The 16,319-nt window shown below is 38.6% G+C and overlaps 1 protein-coding gene across 6 annotated transcripts; it reads right to left on the reverse strand.

The window, feature by feature from the left end:
* Nucleotides 1-243: 243 nt before the first annotated feature.
* On the reverse strand, nucleotides 244-2,858 carry LOC148016608 (uncharacterized). Of its 6 annotated transcripts, none has more exons than XM_087664837.1 (3): nucleotides 2,668-2,858; nucleotides 2,288-2,503; nucleotides 244-2,173 (listed from the first exon to the last, which is right to left on the reverse strand). In XM_087664837.1, exon 3 carries the CDS (start codon nucleotides 730-732, stop codon nucleotides 250-252), a length of 483 nt encoding a protein of 160 aa, XP_087520963.1. In that variant the 5' UTR covers nucleotides 733-2,173; nucleotides 2,288-2,503; nucleotides 2,668-2,858; the 3' UTR covers nucleotides 244-249. The 6 variants fall into 6 exon arrangements, with proteins under 6 accessions (XP_087520963.1, XP_087520965.1, XP_087520964.1 ...); XM_087664839.1 differs by having other exon boundaries at nucleotides 244-1,183; nucleotides 2,227-2,503; nucleotides 2,668-2,857; XM_087664838.1 differs by having other exon boundaries at nucleotides 244-1,193; nucleotides 2,227-2,503; nucleotides 2,668-2,857.
* Between the last annotated feature and the right edge of the window lie 13,461 nt (nucleotides 2,859-16,319).

Below are 16,319 nucleotides of genomic sequence, written 5' to 3' on the forward strand. Positions count from 1 at the left end.
ACAGTGTTGCACATGCCTTAAGGATTCCTCAAATAAGAAAGGTGATAGCTGCAACATTTGAAGAAAGCATTGTTTTCTATATAATGCGGGAAAGTGCATTAGGGGGGCAACTCATGGCTAAGCACAAGGATTTAGCTACATCTTTTAAAGAACTCGTCCCTTCTTTCTCAAACCCTTGACTACTACCGATATCTCCTCCCTACATGCTAGCTTACTGAGAGCGGTGTACGCGAAGTTCTTCCAAACACTCTAGAGTTCTGAAATCCCAGATAAATGGCAACAGCTTGCATAAACCGTTAACTTCTTGGCACTCCCACGGTAAATGATGCTTACAATGCGTGCACGGAGGTCAGACTGCCCTGCTCTTGTGCACTCTCTCTGGTTGGATATTTGTGTAGGTGGACCTTCTGGAGTATCAAATTCAGCCGCCTGGAGGGGATGCAATTCCGTACTCTTCTGATCCTCTGTTTCCACCTGCTTGATGCGTGCGAAACTGTTCTGCAAATAGCCATGAATCTTTAAGGCAAGATGCCCTTTATAAGCATGGTAATCACCTCGCTTTGAGTGGTCCATCAAGGCCTTCCCTGCCTCACTTTTAAGGCACTTCAGTAAATGCAGCCTTCTGGCAGGTTGAAGGCAGTCGGCCACTCCTACTAGAGTACCTCCGTTATCTAAAGCTACTCCTTCCCAGTAATCTACCATTTCACTGCAATCTCCTCCTCCTTGAGCCATCGCAACTGAAAGGAATGCCAAAGTCCTCCATGTTCTGATGCCCTTCAATAGAGGGATTTTGAAAGCTTGGGCTTTTCAAAGATAGGTACAAAATAATCATCGAAGGCTCTATCAAAAGACCCAATTACCTAATTGAGGGAGGAGTCTCCCCTCCCATCTGGAGTCCCAAGCCAATCATCATCTTGGATCATGTACTAGAAAGAAACCACTTCTAACTCCAGAATCTTGATTTTAATTGCACTGCTGAGAAGCATGTTTTCCCACCCAAAATCAGACTAGTGTCCGCCTTGTATGCAGCAATTGCTTATCCAATGATGCATAAGCACAGCCCATGGTTGATTAGTGGAAATCCTTTTGAGGAGCTTGAAGATCAGTCTGTCAGCTTTGTCCTTCAAGGGGTCTACACCCACCTTCTCTGTTTTGTTGTAGCATATCACGGATCCGGAGAGGGCTGCCAACAACTGAAACATGCCCATGAGAATTTCAAATTTACTCTGCTCTACTAAGATTATACTTGAAGTATCATCCATGTAGAATTGAGAAGCAAAATACTCTCCATCTAGGAGTCTTAAACCCTTTAGTTTCCCCCTCTGCACCAGCCAATCTATTATTTTCAACAAAGGATCAATAATTATTGCAAACAAGAAGGAAGCTACTGGACAGCCCTGCCTAACTAACCTTTCGAGCATAAATGTTTAGGCGGCATACCATGATGCTAACTTGAGCCAAGGTACTAGAAAACAAGGTGTTGATCAAACCAACAAAGTTCTTACTAAATCCCAAAGCCTCTAGGGAGGTAATGATAAAGTCCCGAGCTGATGCAATCATATGCTTTATCAAAACCCATATTTACCAAAATTGATTTTTGGCCACTTACAAGGGCCCAATCAATAGCCATAACTAGATTCAGTATCGAGCCTTGAATCTTCCTATCAAAAATGAAGCCATTCTGTCTCGATGCAAGATGTGAGGGAGCGATCTTTTGATCCTCAGTGCTAGCATCTTGGCCATCAACTTGTATGAGAGATTTGGCATTGTAAGAGGATGCTAATGTGAAATCTTGAGCTTGGCAGCTGATTTTGGAATCGGTTAGATCAAACCAGCATTTGGCTCCTAAGGGTGGTTCCAACCTTGAAGCAATGATTGATAGACTTATTGAAATCGGCACCGTAGTAACCCCACATTGCTTTGTAGAATTCCACTGGAAGACCGTCGATACTTGGGGATTTGCCATCCTTCATTCTCATCGGAGCATAATGAACTATCTCCTTGCAGAAGGGTTTGCTCAAACACACTGGCATCTCCTGGTTGACTACATGCTCGTAGCCCACTTAGAATTCTTCAACCTGCTTGTCATAGTCTGCAGCTTTGCCGCACTTACGTAGCTTGAACTCTATAGGATTCTTGTCTTTTTAAAGTAGCCTTCACCTTCCTGCAAGTGCTATACAAGGATAGAATCATGATTAGAAAAACTGAGAGCAGACAAAACATCACCTCGAGCTCGGGCAGCGTTATCCACAATGATTCTGTCTTGAACGAACAGCAACTCTTCTACCTCTCTTCGCTTCTTCCAGTGCTTCTCTCTTGCAATCCACCCATGTGCGTGCATCGGATCAATCTCTCTCTTTTCAGCCTCGACCCACACGAGCCTATTCTCATTAGGAATTGTGTGTCTTCTTAAAATGATGTGTTCAATCTGGACATCGGCGGGCCTCCAGCCCATTTCCCGCATATGCGAGCATCTTGAAGGTACACTAGAGAGGATAGTGATCTGAAAACGCAATCTCAGAGAGAGTACATTAATGATCAGTCTTACATGCAGCATCTAGCCACTAGCCTTCTCATTAGCACGAATCCTATCCAAGCGTGCAGCTCTCCAAGTTTCTCCATTTGACGATTATGCCGAGTGAAAATAGGGCGTTGGGTGGTTGGTACCTGCGATTCTAGTCGTGTGAAACCGATGCCTGGCCTGCAGTCTACTCCACTTCTTCAATGAAGCCTCCACCCCCTTGCGATCTATCTCCTCCCTCCGCCATCCACTGTCATATTCCAATCACCCATTAAGAGCGTTGGGCAATCCTCTAGCTGGGTAGAGCGAAAAGACTCCCCCTCCTTTAGTTCTCCTTATATGGGTTGCTTGAACTTAGAAATATACTAGCGTTCAAAGGTTGCAAGTTCAAGCTACAAACACATGCAATGTGCTAGACCTCTACAATAGGCAAACCTTTTAAGTTTTACACCTACCCAATGAGATGGCTACTTTTACACAAAAAGCAAGAAAGTTTTAAGCCTCTCACATGCCAGTAATACATCTTTTGTTTTAACAGTAAGCCCATCTGGACTAATGTGTAAAGTTGGTGTGCGAGGATTTAAAGTGGCAAATAAGGAGACTTAGAGGTTCAATGTCCACCACCCTCCCTAAGATTTAAATGACCCACTAATACATTGTTTACACTCATAGTGTGATGTAGGAAAAAGCATTGTAAATAACATGCACTAGCCTTATAAATAACTTGCACTAGCTAGTTTTTGAGAAGAACTATAAATATAGGAGAAAGTGCTATTGTAGGTGTCTTTTGTCATTTTGATCAATCAAATTGGTGAGTTAGTTTCATTTCTAGTTTCTTGTCCATTTTCTTAGGTTCTATGGCTTCTTGCCTTTTTCTTATAGTTAGAGCAATTTCTTTTCAATTCATTGGTTAGAGTTAGGCTAGTTAGGGTAGGCTAGGTTTCCCTTCATTACATTGGTATTATAGCTATTGCTTAGATCCAACTAGTAGGTTATTTTCAAGCTTCAAATATGGTGGCAGTGGTTAAGACAAGTAATTGGAGGTACATTCTTGGTTATTATGACTAGTCTAGCTAGGGCTAACTTCTGCACTTTACTATGGTCAAATTTGAGACAATTTCAAGAAATTCTTGGCCACAACGGCAAGGACTCCATTAATCTAGCATGTTATCATCAAATTTGGGCTTATTTTGAAGGACATTTAACAAAAAGAGTGCTACATGTGGTTGGAGTAGACTAAAACACTCCCTAAATTATCAAGTTAGGGTTTCTTTTTTTCTTTTCAAGCTTCCATGGTGTGCTTTGACTCTCTCTCTCTCTCTCCCTAAGTTTCCTTGGCTTCAATGACCACTCCATCTTGATTCGTAAAAGCTTGAGGAGCCTATTGATAACCATTAAGCCATACTTTCATCCCCGAAATTTATGCAATCCACCAACATATCTCGGCTCTAATGGTGCCTATTTTGGACAAACCTGAAAGTCAAGAGATCAACATTTGAGCTCTATTTTTAGAGCCATGGTACATCTATCTTTAGAAGCTTGCTTTATCCTTTGAAAAGCTACCTAAAATAGCTTTGTTTCATGAATTAAATTAGGTAGCAGCAATTTGTAAAATATGTCTTGTGTTTGTCTTCAAGATCTAATTCACCTCAACAATGGAACTGGCTTATTCCATGTCTGGTCTATTTCTTGCTTTAACCATGGTTAAAGAATGCTTAAGAAGTTAAATGATGATCACTATTATGCTAAACAGCTCTTTGACATTCCAGGCTTCATATTCAGATCTAATATTGGCCCTCACTTTACAGATCCATTAATTGCAACAAATCATGTGAATATATTTGGTCTAGAGAGTTTAATGAAGATCTAAGCAAGGTTACTTAAGCTTTTCATGAGTTTTCTAATAGGTTTATGATAGTATTCCCTTTGATCCTTGCTTACTAATAATAAACTAAGTACTATCTTGACCACATGAGCATCACAAAGGTAGTAGGAACCTCTAGAAAATTAGTGGTGACAGTCAAGTTGAGTGTAGCAAATGACTTGATGCTAGATCTATACTTTTGAGGTTGTTGTGAAATTCACAAATAGCAATTTGCAAGCTTAACTAAAAATAATCCTGGTTCATCCATGATAGCCACTTGGTTTGAGGGTATTGAAAAGTGGCTAGAAATTAAGCTCGTTACACCTTGGCCATTCTCTAATCCATAAGGAAGAGGACTTTGAAAATTGACGTGCACTCAAGAGTAAATAGGCAATTGCATAATCAAATTCAATTTTAGAAGTTTGGAACCACAAGATTGTAAGGTGCAAGACCCTTTCAAGCTTGCCCAGATACATCATAGTTCCATAATATCTAGCATTAGGCAAAGGGACACATCCAAGTGACAATGAAGCCTCTCTCTATGTTGGAAAGAGCAACCTCTAATAAGAACAAAGTCAAAACATCCTTTCTTGTAGACATTTTAGCATAGCTTGCACTATTTTCATGGGTCTAGACAACACTCTAATCATCACATTTTATCGCTCCTTCAAGTTGTATAGCCCCTTCCAATTGTGAGAAAGCAAGTATAGGTCCATCTTGTTTGCATCTTGTAGCACAAGAGTAATAAGTTCTACATCCATGAGTACAACTATAGCAATGTTGAGAGGCTACAATATGCTTCATATTGCTTGCCATTAGCCCTAACAACTCTTTCTTGGCAAAATGATGCTCACTCTAAGCTCAATGAACCATTATTCTTAGACTTAATGCCAAAATATCCAAGACAACGGCTCGCAAGCTCAATCTTCATCTTCAATCCCAAGCCTATCATCAACCTAATAGGTGTTTCTTGTCAAAGAAAACTTCCATGGCTACATTGAAGGATCTATACATCATTTTGAGAAAGTAGCTTCATTGAAGCAGGCATAAACATGGCAATAGTAATTCATCTCCATCTTTAGCTTCATATCTATGCAAGTTATCTTCCACACCTACTAGGAATCTATGGCAAGCCTCTCCATGAACATAATTCTTCTCTTGATGCTTAAAGATTTCTCAAAATTTTAGTCATGGATTGCTTAGGATAGCACTCGACTTTGTGCTTTGTTATTGATGACTTGGTGCTCTTGGTAGTACTTGGTTCCTAGGAGTGGAATGTAGCTCCAACATTGAGTCATGAACCAATATTCAACCTTTCCTTTACCATTTGAAGTATTCATAAACCTTAGCTTTTGTGAAACAAGATAGCATTGAATCTTCTTCAAGGGGATTTTGGCATTCTTTGGCTCTTGGTAATGAGATTTAACCTCTAATTTGTTCTATTGGACAACATTGAACCATATCTTCACCTTTTGAGGCTTTTCTTCAATCCTATCTACCTCAGAAAGTCTTGGAACCTTGTCAAATCTTGTGCTAAATCTAAGAGATAATTCTTTATCAAACCTTTATGTGGACTCAATCAAGAATCCAAGGTTTGTGGGTTTCATGAAGAGTTGAAGTCCAAGTTTTGGGCTTTTTGTTATGGCATGAACAATCTTTTGGGATGGATTTTGCAAGAATGCTGAAGGTTATTGCACATTGCATTTGTATTATGTATCGGTCATCTATTTCATCTCTTGGATGCTATTGAGTGGTCCAATTCTTGAAGCAAAGAAGAGTTGCAATAATTTTTGGAAGGAGAGGTCTATTGTGGTACCCAAGGGATTATGTCCATTTTGGATGCTACAAAGAGTAAAGTTACCACATGCTCTATTTGGACCTCACAAGTGCCTTAATGGTGCCATCAATTTTCTAAAGTGTTGGTCAGCAACATGGTTCCTATGGACAACATGCTAGTGGTTATGCATATGGGGATTCATTTGGTTTTGGCTAGCATCAAGTTGTCACCCAGATTGAATAGTCCTATCTGAATGCTGATCATCCTACTCCTTTTGAACCATGTCCCAATGAGTTTGCATAGCATACTTATATGGGACAAACCAATGCAAGGGTGAACATTTTGCTTGCTGATGTGAGCAAGAAGTAGAAGAAGAAGTTGAAGAGAAGAAAGAAGATGAAGATGAAGAAGAGGAATAGGAGGAAGAAGAAGATGCTGATAATGAGGAGGAGGAGGAGGAGGAGGAAGAATATCAAGAAGCTAAGGGTGAGGACATTGATGAGGAAGCTAAACAAGGGAGTGACATAATGGATCATGAAGTACATGATGAACAGCAAACCACATGAGTCTCTTGAGATTGTGGATGGTAATGTTGATCATGTAGGTTTTGAAGACTTTGGATGGACATTCTAATTTGGATGCATATGAAGATGATGATGGCATCTTATTTCCTTTTGATTCGGCTGCTTATGATGATGATTCCTTATACTCGTTTGATTCAGGTGGTACAACACATATGATTGGTGTCAGTTTTCATATTCTTCATGACTATTATGTTGGGATTCCCTTTGATTCGAGAGGCTTTCTTTTATGGGAACTCAACATGCAACAAGGCATTCCATGTCCAACCTTTTGTGCTACTTTGTCTTCATGGTTTATCCATGCTTTCTATGGGAAGAAGGTTGAAGGAGATTGGGTTTCCTTTGCAATATAGCTTGTTGTATTTAAATTTTTGTTTTTAAATAAATTGCCCTAAAGTCATTCAAGTTTTCATGGTTAGAAGTGATACCATTCAGTGTATATTTTGACATGACACCTCATTTTCTCAATTTGGGGTTCTCTATAAAGAATTATGACTCTTTTTCCATGCCATCCCAGTTATTCACAGCATGCAAGAAACTCAATATTGTCATTTCTTTTGTACTTATTACTTGTGGGATCTCCTTCAATAGTTGAGCTCAATGGGTTCAAAAATCTATCCATGGTATTCTTTCCCAACTTTCAAGCTTTGAGAACAAAGCTTCTTGATGTCGGGATGGCTAGGAAAAAAATCCTTATAGATAATTTACACTAGCCTTGTAAATAATCTGCACTAGCTAGTTTTTGGGAACAACTATAAATGGGGGAGAAAGTGCTATTGTAGTTGCCTATTTTCATTTTGATCAATCAAACTTGGTGAGTTAGTTCCATTTCTAGTTTCTTGTCTATTTTCTTAGGTTAACATAGTTTAGGCTATGGCTTCTAGACTTTTTCTTGTAGTTAGAGCAATTTCTTTTCAATTCATTGATTAGAGTTAGGCCTATTAGGCTAGGCTAGGTTTCCCTTCATTACAAGTAGTAGCAGTAGCAGTAGCAGTAGCAGTAGCAGTAGCAGTAGCAGTAGCAGTAGCAGTAGCAGTAGCAGTAGCAGTAGCAGTAGCAGTAGCAATAGTAGTAGTAGTAGTGTTTTTCATAAGAATGAAGTACAAAATGCTCTTCTATGTGCATGCACAAGTGCTATACATGTGTGTTCACAACAGATTCTTACATGTTTCAAGCAAGAAATATGGTGAGTTGCATAGTAAAATAATGTCACATGACATGCATTTTTTTGAGTCTCAATAGTTCATAATATAGCTCACAAAATTGGTATTTTTGAGATTCTTTTGTATGAGTTGTAATATGCAAGAGTTTGGAAACATTAACATTAATCAAACCTCTTCTATCATTGACTGTATAGATAATAGAACATAGCAATATACATTTGACAACTAGATAGTGTACATTCACCTATATTGCTGCTAGGCCAAAAAACATAATTAGTCTATGTCTCTAAATGGATCTCTTGATCTCTTATTGAATTCTAGTTGTGCCACTCTCATATTTCCTACTTTAGTTGTCCTATGTGTTGCATGTAAGATTGGTAAGACTACAGCTGAAAGAATAAGTTTGTAATGGTAGCCACATGCTATGTAATCAGTGGTGGGTAGAAGCCAATGTATTAAAAAATGAGTGCCAACAAAATGGCCAACATATTGTAAGAGCACTTTTTATAGTTAGAGGTCTAAGACCAGCGAGGGGATGGCCTTTTGCAGAACATAGCTAATAGTTACTTGTTATGTCCATAGGCTTCTAAGAGTTTACTTAACTTTTGATAATTGAGTTTTTGGCTGTTAGGTTTTTGGTGACATGGGTACCACTTGGTTGTATGGCCACTCATTTTAATTGTTAAATAGACAATGGAAAATAATTTTAATTCTCAAATAGATAATGGTGAAGAATTCGAAAATGGGTCATGGAGGAACTCACTTGATTAATAAACATTAAGCATTGAAAATCTACTATATATTACATTGGATGCAATGGCCCTCCAAAAAGCTCCACTAAAATGTCAAAGAGTATATTATGGCTCTAATAAACTTAAGAGGCTAGTCTCATCTTCCTAGTTATGTCTAGATAATATATTTCACGAGATTCTTTGCTATCTTCTATGTCTCAAAAACGAGTTTACACTCATTCCATGTTGCTTTTATTCTGGCCACCACCTCAGCTGCAATTTTGTCACCCATCCCCATATCATGGAGCTTGTAAGCTCATGCCAATACTTAGCATACTTTAAGTGCTTTAATAATATCGAGGTTGATTAACATGTGGCTTCTACTATACTCTTGGTGAATTCAAATGAAGAACATTTTTTATAGTCAAAGGTCTAAAACTAGTAGTACATGGATTGGCTTTCATGAAACATAGCGGATACTCATTAATTCCATAGGCTTCTAAGTGTCTACTTGTCTTTTGTTAATTGAGTTCTTGGTTGCTAGTATTTTTGGTGTCATGGGTATCATTCCATTGTATGGACACATTGATTTTAATTGTGAATTCATTCTTTTTGAAATAAAATTGGATTCAAAGAAAAAAGAGAGCAATAATGTGGGTGATATGGTGCAATTCATGATGACAAGTGTATTGAGAAATCTTAAGATGGCTTGCCCTTAAGGTGACCAAAATTTGGGTTGTGGGGAAAAGGGCTAGAGGATTACAAATGGAGTTAGCTAATCAAGCCACTATGTGTCTCTAATGTTTGTTTGGACCACAAGATGTAGTGAGTATGGTGCATTAAGTTAGAGCTTTTGCTCTCTTTTTGTATATATTTTCCTTATTTTTGTTTTCTTTTTTTTCTTCTCTAATTGAGTGTTACTTTTCAAGGAAAATTTTTGAGGTTTGATGATTTAAGTAGGGCTTAAGCACCCAACAAAATGTGGTATACCATATGTAGTTCCCTTTTTGAGTGACATGTGATTTGTCCTCATGTACAATAGCCTTGGGAGATTGGGTTTTTATGTGATGTGCCACCTTTGGATCTTATTTTGATTTCAACTGATACTCGGTGGTCTTGCTATTCTTCTTAGAAGATTGAGACTTGCTCACATGTCGTAACTACCTTTCCTACACATTAAGTAATTTTTGCAGCATGCCTCTATCCTTCTTCCTTTTGCTTTGTGGGAGGTAGGGTTAGAGACGTTTACTTATTTTTCCCTTGGAGAAAGTTCCTTGGAATTGAAAGCAGAGATAATCTAGGTTTTTGAGAAGGCCAATGATAGTGTTTGTCAACATAGTCAACATTTCACTTCACTTCTTACTTGAAAGGTTGTACCAAGAGCCTTCTCCATCCTGATATCTTCTATATTCTAAAGAATGTATGAGTATAAGAATGATTTTGATCTCCGCATTCATTATGAGTTTACATTTCTCTGGTAAGTTTTAAGAACTACATCCATAAGGATCGAGCTTTATGTTTATGGACACTAATTTTGGTTGTTTGACTTGATCCCAAAAATAGTAGGGTAGTGTATTAAAGTTGGACCTTTCATTGATGAGAGCATCTCCTTGACCTCTCTTTGTTCAATTATATTGACTCAAAGGTATAGAGGTGGAATGATCAATTCATCTTTAGAGTCAAGATTGGTGATTGTCATAATTATAACACGGAAGTTTGAAGCTTCATTTTAAGACATGATTGGACCACAATTGTGATGGCTCTGATTTGGAACATTAAGCTCATCCATTAGAGGCTCATGCTACAAGTGATGATATGATACTTCTTGATTCTATTACTATTGAAATGCTCAATGTTTCCTCCTTTCAAGAACTCTAGCACTCTACATTACTTGATCTACTAATAATATAAACACAATAGCATCCACGGCCTATGAATCTCATCTTTTGTTGGTGATCCTTGATTGAGTACCAGATTACCTCTCCTTAAGTTTCTATATTGGACATCCTTATCAAACCAAGCCTTCCATTTGGCCTTTTAGTCATCAAGTCATGGGTTTCTAAGAGACTTTTTTGTGAGGTGTTCAATTTCAACTATTATTTCTAAGCTAGGAATAAGGAACTCCACAAACATGTGGCTTTACCATATTTGAATCACAATGCTTTTTGACATGTGGTTATTTTGTAGACCATTTGATAAGCCCCTAAAGTTGTCTATGAGCTTGTTATCTAAGTCACTCTTAAAGGTACAAATCGTTTTTTAAAGGACATTTATTATGATTTTGGATTCTTCTTGGCCATTTTCTTGATGATAGTATGAGGAGATTTTGCTTTCAATGACTAGGAATGTAGAGAGAAAATCCTCAATGACTTGATTCATGAAGTGTCTTCCTCGAACACTCACTATCATGATGGGACAACCAAACCTCAACATGTATTGCTACCACAAGAACTTAGCTATGGTTTTGTCATCATTCTTTTGAGTGGCCTACTCTCAACCCATTTGATCATATAATCTATCTCGACATTTATGTATCATGATTGTAGTTGTATAGCTAGCTAATTGGTTCAATAAAATCTATGCTCCATTTTTCAAAGGGTTGACAAGTAATGATTAGTGTGCATTCCATGTCATCGGTGCCTTAGGGTGTGATACTAGCCTTGAAGAGATATACCTCATGATTAACCAATATCAAGCCTCAAGTGTGATCAACAATGGGACATGGCTAGATTTCTTATTTATTTAAGATTGACCAACTACAATAGACAATCTATCACCTACTCGGTGATAGCTCACTCTCCAAATCAAAACCATTGTATTCACCACTTGAGGATCTTTGGAAAATTATACCTTCCATGAAGATACACATCATAGTTTGTTAACCCTCAAAACAACACAATGTGCAAATAACCCTCGAAACAACACAAGGTGCAAAGAAGGCTTAAGAAGAAGAATAGGAAGTCGTCCTGATGGAAAAATAAAACCAAGAATCATGGGAAAATTTTTAAAATCAAGAACATGGTGTATAAGAGATAAAGCGCATTTTGGTCCTTGTAAAAGAGCGTCGGGCTCCCTTGTGCAAGTTGTCAATGAAAAGGCGTATGTAAAGGAGCCACAAGAATAGGAAAAAAGAGGAAAGAGTGGAAAAGAGAACCAAGACCAAATGGTCAATCATGAAAATGGGTTGGGTGCCCAAGGGGAGAAGGGCATGTATAAAAGTCAAAAAGTGAATGGATAAGCTCATTCTTAGTGTGTGTGCAAACTAGCTCTCTTCTTATTCTTGCTCTTTCTTCCTTCTTGTGCATGAGAGAGGGAGAGAGGGAGAGTGGGAGTGTGTGAGACCGAGGGACCGTGGAGAAGCTCTTCTTCTCCTTTCTTCTTCTTGTTCTCTTTCTTCTCTTCTCTTTTCTTGCACATGTGACTATGGAGGTTGGAGCTTGGAGCATGAAGATGCAACTTGCTTGAGTTAGCGCCTTGAATAATGGAGCCGTGGAAGGATTTGAGGAAGATGACTACAATGATTAGATTCAATGGTAAGATCACTACATCCTTATGCAAGAGCATGTATGGCTATGTGAGAGGTAGCCATTGCCACTTGCTTGAAATGCTTGATTTGATAAGCGGTCTGTAGGGTCTCGGCATTTGCTAGTGATAGAGATGACATATTGGTTTTGTTGTCAAGACCAACGGATTCAAGCTTGAGTACTTGTGTGCTCTAAATCGAGTGATAGAGTAGGAGTTCGCCTTCATTCAAAATAGTGTTTGGCTTAGGTAGGAAAGCGAGGGAGTTGGAAGGTGTTCAATCTCCTTTGTCAGATAGTTAGGTTTTGAAAGATTTACAAATGTTGGATAGATTAGTCATCGTAAGATGTTTTTCATTAGTAGGATGCATTAAGGTTTGGGAAATAAGGAAAAAGAAAGAAGGGATAAGTCTCTATAATAACTAAGAAGTAGGGAAAGAGAAGAAAAGAGATTTTGAATACCTTAGAAGGGAAACGGAGAGTAAGGGAAAAAAGAGAGGGCATTAAAGGAAGAGAAAAAGGGGGGAAGAACTCATTTGAGCTTGTGAGGGATTGAGAGAGAGAGCAGTAGGTCAAGAGAGGGCAACAGTCCAAGAGAGTAGCATAAATTTGTTGTGTCATCACTCTTGGTGGTTCCAAGTATGCTTAAAACCCTCCTTGCTGATTGAAGAATAAGGACATGATCATAGTTGGATGCGCATGTGATTTACTGATTCATTTGTCAGTGATTTGTGTCATTTGGCATGTTTTTTCATGTTGCTCAAACAGTGCCCAAGCCTCGAATGGACGAATCGTAAACTAGCCCTCGAATGACTAAATCACCTTTGTCCACTTGGACAGCCCTTCTTAGACTCAGATGGTCCACACTTAGATGGCTGAGTCGGGTCCACTCAAACACATAAAATGTCCACTCAAATAGTCATGCTCAGATGCTTGAACGATCAAATTGTCCACTCACAATAGTCTCACTCAAATGCTCGGAATTATCCACTCAAACACACCTTCTCAGACTCGGACACCCGAGCATCCTTTTCCAAGTCGGACCCAACCATTCAAACTATGCCAAATTCACTACTTGGACAGTTGAGTCTGAAACTTGGATGATCAAAGACCTGCAGCTTGAACGTTTGAATTGGAAGACTACCTAAACCAAAACACATCCTTAGGGACCATCTAGAACCCCCAAACATACCAAAGGTTTTGAGCTAAATACGGAGTGACCCTAGCTATAGCACGCTGCAATCTACAGATTTTGAGCACTTCTATGAAGGTAATGCTTACTACTTGATGTTATCTTGGTCATATTTGGTGGACAGGTGCTTCTCTTGGTGAAATCCACCCTTTCAGCCAGTTTTAGCAGTGGTTTTAGTGCATTTTTTTCTAATTACAACAACCTGCAATTTTGCTTTTTTGCTTTGATTTGGAACAATATGACTGGTCATTTGAAAGACACAACTCTCTGTAACATTGCCAACTTGGATGGTACCAACTATGGGTATTGGAAGTCCTAAATATGGTAGGTTTTGGTGCAGAAGTTGTAGATTAAACCCTTGCATTTCAAGGGTGTTAAACCTGAGGACATGGATGATGATGTTTGGATGGAAGTTGATGAGCTATGCAAGTCTACCATTATTTTGTCACTCTCAGAAGAGGTCCATCATAATGTTGTTGAAGATGAGAATCAGAGTGCATGGGATTTATGGGAGAAGATTCAAGAGCTTTATGCGCAGCAGAGTCCTGCGTCACAGATGTATTGCTGAAGCAGCTAATGGACCTTTGCTTAATTTGGTCAATACTTGGGCCTATCATCGTAAATTCTGGTGTTGGTCAGCTCTATGGTCACACTCGTAGGTTTGGGATCATATGATTGGATGCACCTGAATCAACATACCAAACATCATCATGTGTTCCCTTTCCTGTAACAGCATTCAACATATGCTGCATAATAACCAAATGCTCATGTTTTTCTTCATTCTGTCGTGAAGACGATGCATAGTTTCCTTGCTGCAATTTACCACTAAAAATATCATCCTTCTTTGCATAGCAATGGGCTGCAACATGGCATGTTTTGCCACAATAATGGCAAACAATAGCAAAATTTCCAAAACCTCTATTCTGCCATCCACCTCTTCCTCTAAAGCTCCCCCTGCCTCTAAAGTTTCCTCTGCCTCCAGAAACCTACATTTCACCAAACTGTTTGATTGAACCTGTTTTGCTGGTTATCGCTAGCACGTCCCATACCACGACCTCTCGAAGAGGATCTACCATGTCCCCTTCCTGAACTCGAGTAAAATGCTTGGACCTATTCACCATTTCTTTCAGACGAATCACCCTGCATATTGATCTCTTCAGTAATCATGAGAGAGATCAGCTCATCAAAATCTGGAAATGGCTTCCGTACATATACTGAAGTAACAAATGATTTCCATGCCTTCTCATTGTTAAGGCCACTCAGAGTGGATGAAACCAAATCATCATCATCCGACATTGCATCAATCGCTGCTAAAGCATCTGCAATGCTCCTCACCTTCAACACATACTCATTGACAGACATTTTTCCTTTCTTCAAGGCATTCAACTCTTACTTGAGTTGAATCTTTCGTGCCTTTGTATTTACTGAAAACATGCTCTCAAAAATTGTCCAAGCTACATGTGAAGTTTCTGCATTCCTGATATAATAATAATAAGAAGTTAGTACAGTAGGTTAGTTGGTTAGTTTTAAGTTAATTGAGTTAGGTAGTTTAAGTTAGCGTGCTTGTTCAGTTGAGTTAGTTAGTTTTAAGTTAGTTGACCTAGTTAGCTTTAAGTTTCTTGACTTAGTTATTTTAGGTTAGTAGGCTAGTTTAGTTTAGTTATTTGTTAATTATTACTTTACAAAGAATTAAGGTTAGAAGAGGGGATTAACTAGAAGGGAGTGGCAGTTGTTAATAACTATAATGATGGTGACTTGCTAGCCCACTCTCCCCCTCATTATCTTGTGATCCCTCCTACCAATCATTGTTTGTAACCATTGCTATAGGGGGATTGCAGCCATCCTTGTCCCCCCCTTTTGAACTTCATCTTGACCTACCTCTCTTAGGCTACAAGCTTAGTTTAAGCCTCCCCCCCATGTGTAGAACATGCTCCCCTCCTCCTCCTCCACTCCTCTTTTGCCATTTGGAAGTTGGCATACACCCCCCTCAAAACCTATGTGCAATTATAAGTTCTTTCCCCCTATAATTGGATATTCTCCCTAGCGTATATAAAGAGACCTTCACCTCCGCTTGATATACACCCTTTTAGATGTTACATGTTGAAAGGATATCTTAGAGAGAGAGAGAGAGAGAGAGAGAGAGAGAGAGAGAGAGAGAGAGAGAGAGAGAGAGAGAGAGAGAAAGAAGCACATGAAGCCAAGGTAAGGAGGAATTTGCACATATTGCAATGGCAAAGATGGAGGTATGCTTGTATGAACTACAACCACCTTTTCTCTTGTATCTACCATTCATTCCTTATAGTTCTTAAATGACACATGGCAAGTAACTCTCCAATGATCACTCAAGTTGCCTTTATTCATTGAAAATGAACTCCTTAAGCTCAAAATTTTAAAAATCAAATGATGTCCTTCTATACCATGCATTCAAATATGTTGCACCAAGGGTCAAATAGAAAATGGTATTTTAATTAAAATTTTACTAATCAAATTACATAGAATCATGATAAATAGAAAGATAGAGTTTAGGTTACAAAGAGAGACCAAGTGTACATACCTCTACTATAATATATCTCTTTTGAATGTGATAGTTGTAAAGCATTGAATAATAGTAGCACAACATTCCTAAGATCCATAATCATATGACCATGAGACTAGGACTCTAAAATTAATCATGGAAGGGCCACTCATTTAGAAGAATCCATAGCAATCCATGATAGTAAGACTTAGGAAGGGTAATAAATTACAATGGAAAATTGTGTTTAACCGTACATAGCATTCCCTTCAAATCACTCTAGAATAAAGTAAGAAGAATTGTTTGAATAGTGCTAATCCAAACAAAAAGAAAAACTTAAAACTAATGGTCAAGGAAACTTAGCAAATTTCATAATCATGGATTAGGGTTGCCTAGATAGAATGGTGAACAATGCTACGAATAATTGAATTGATAGAATATTATGTGAAGATAGATA

Source organism: Lygodium microphyllum, chromosome 23 (assembly GCF_053477565.2).
Source record: "Lygodium microphyllum isolate KBCC chromosome 23, Lygodium_microphyllum_v1.1.10, whole genome shotgun sequence".
NCBI classification, from domain to species: Eukaryota; Viridiplantae; Streptophyta; class Polypodiopsida; order Schizaeales; family Lygodiaceae; genus Lygodium; species Lygodium microphyllum.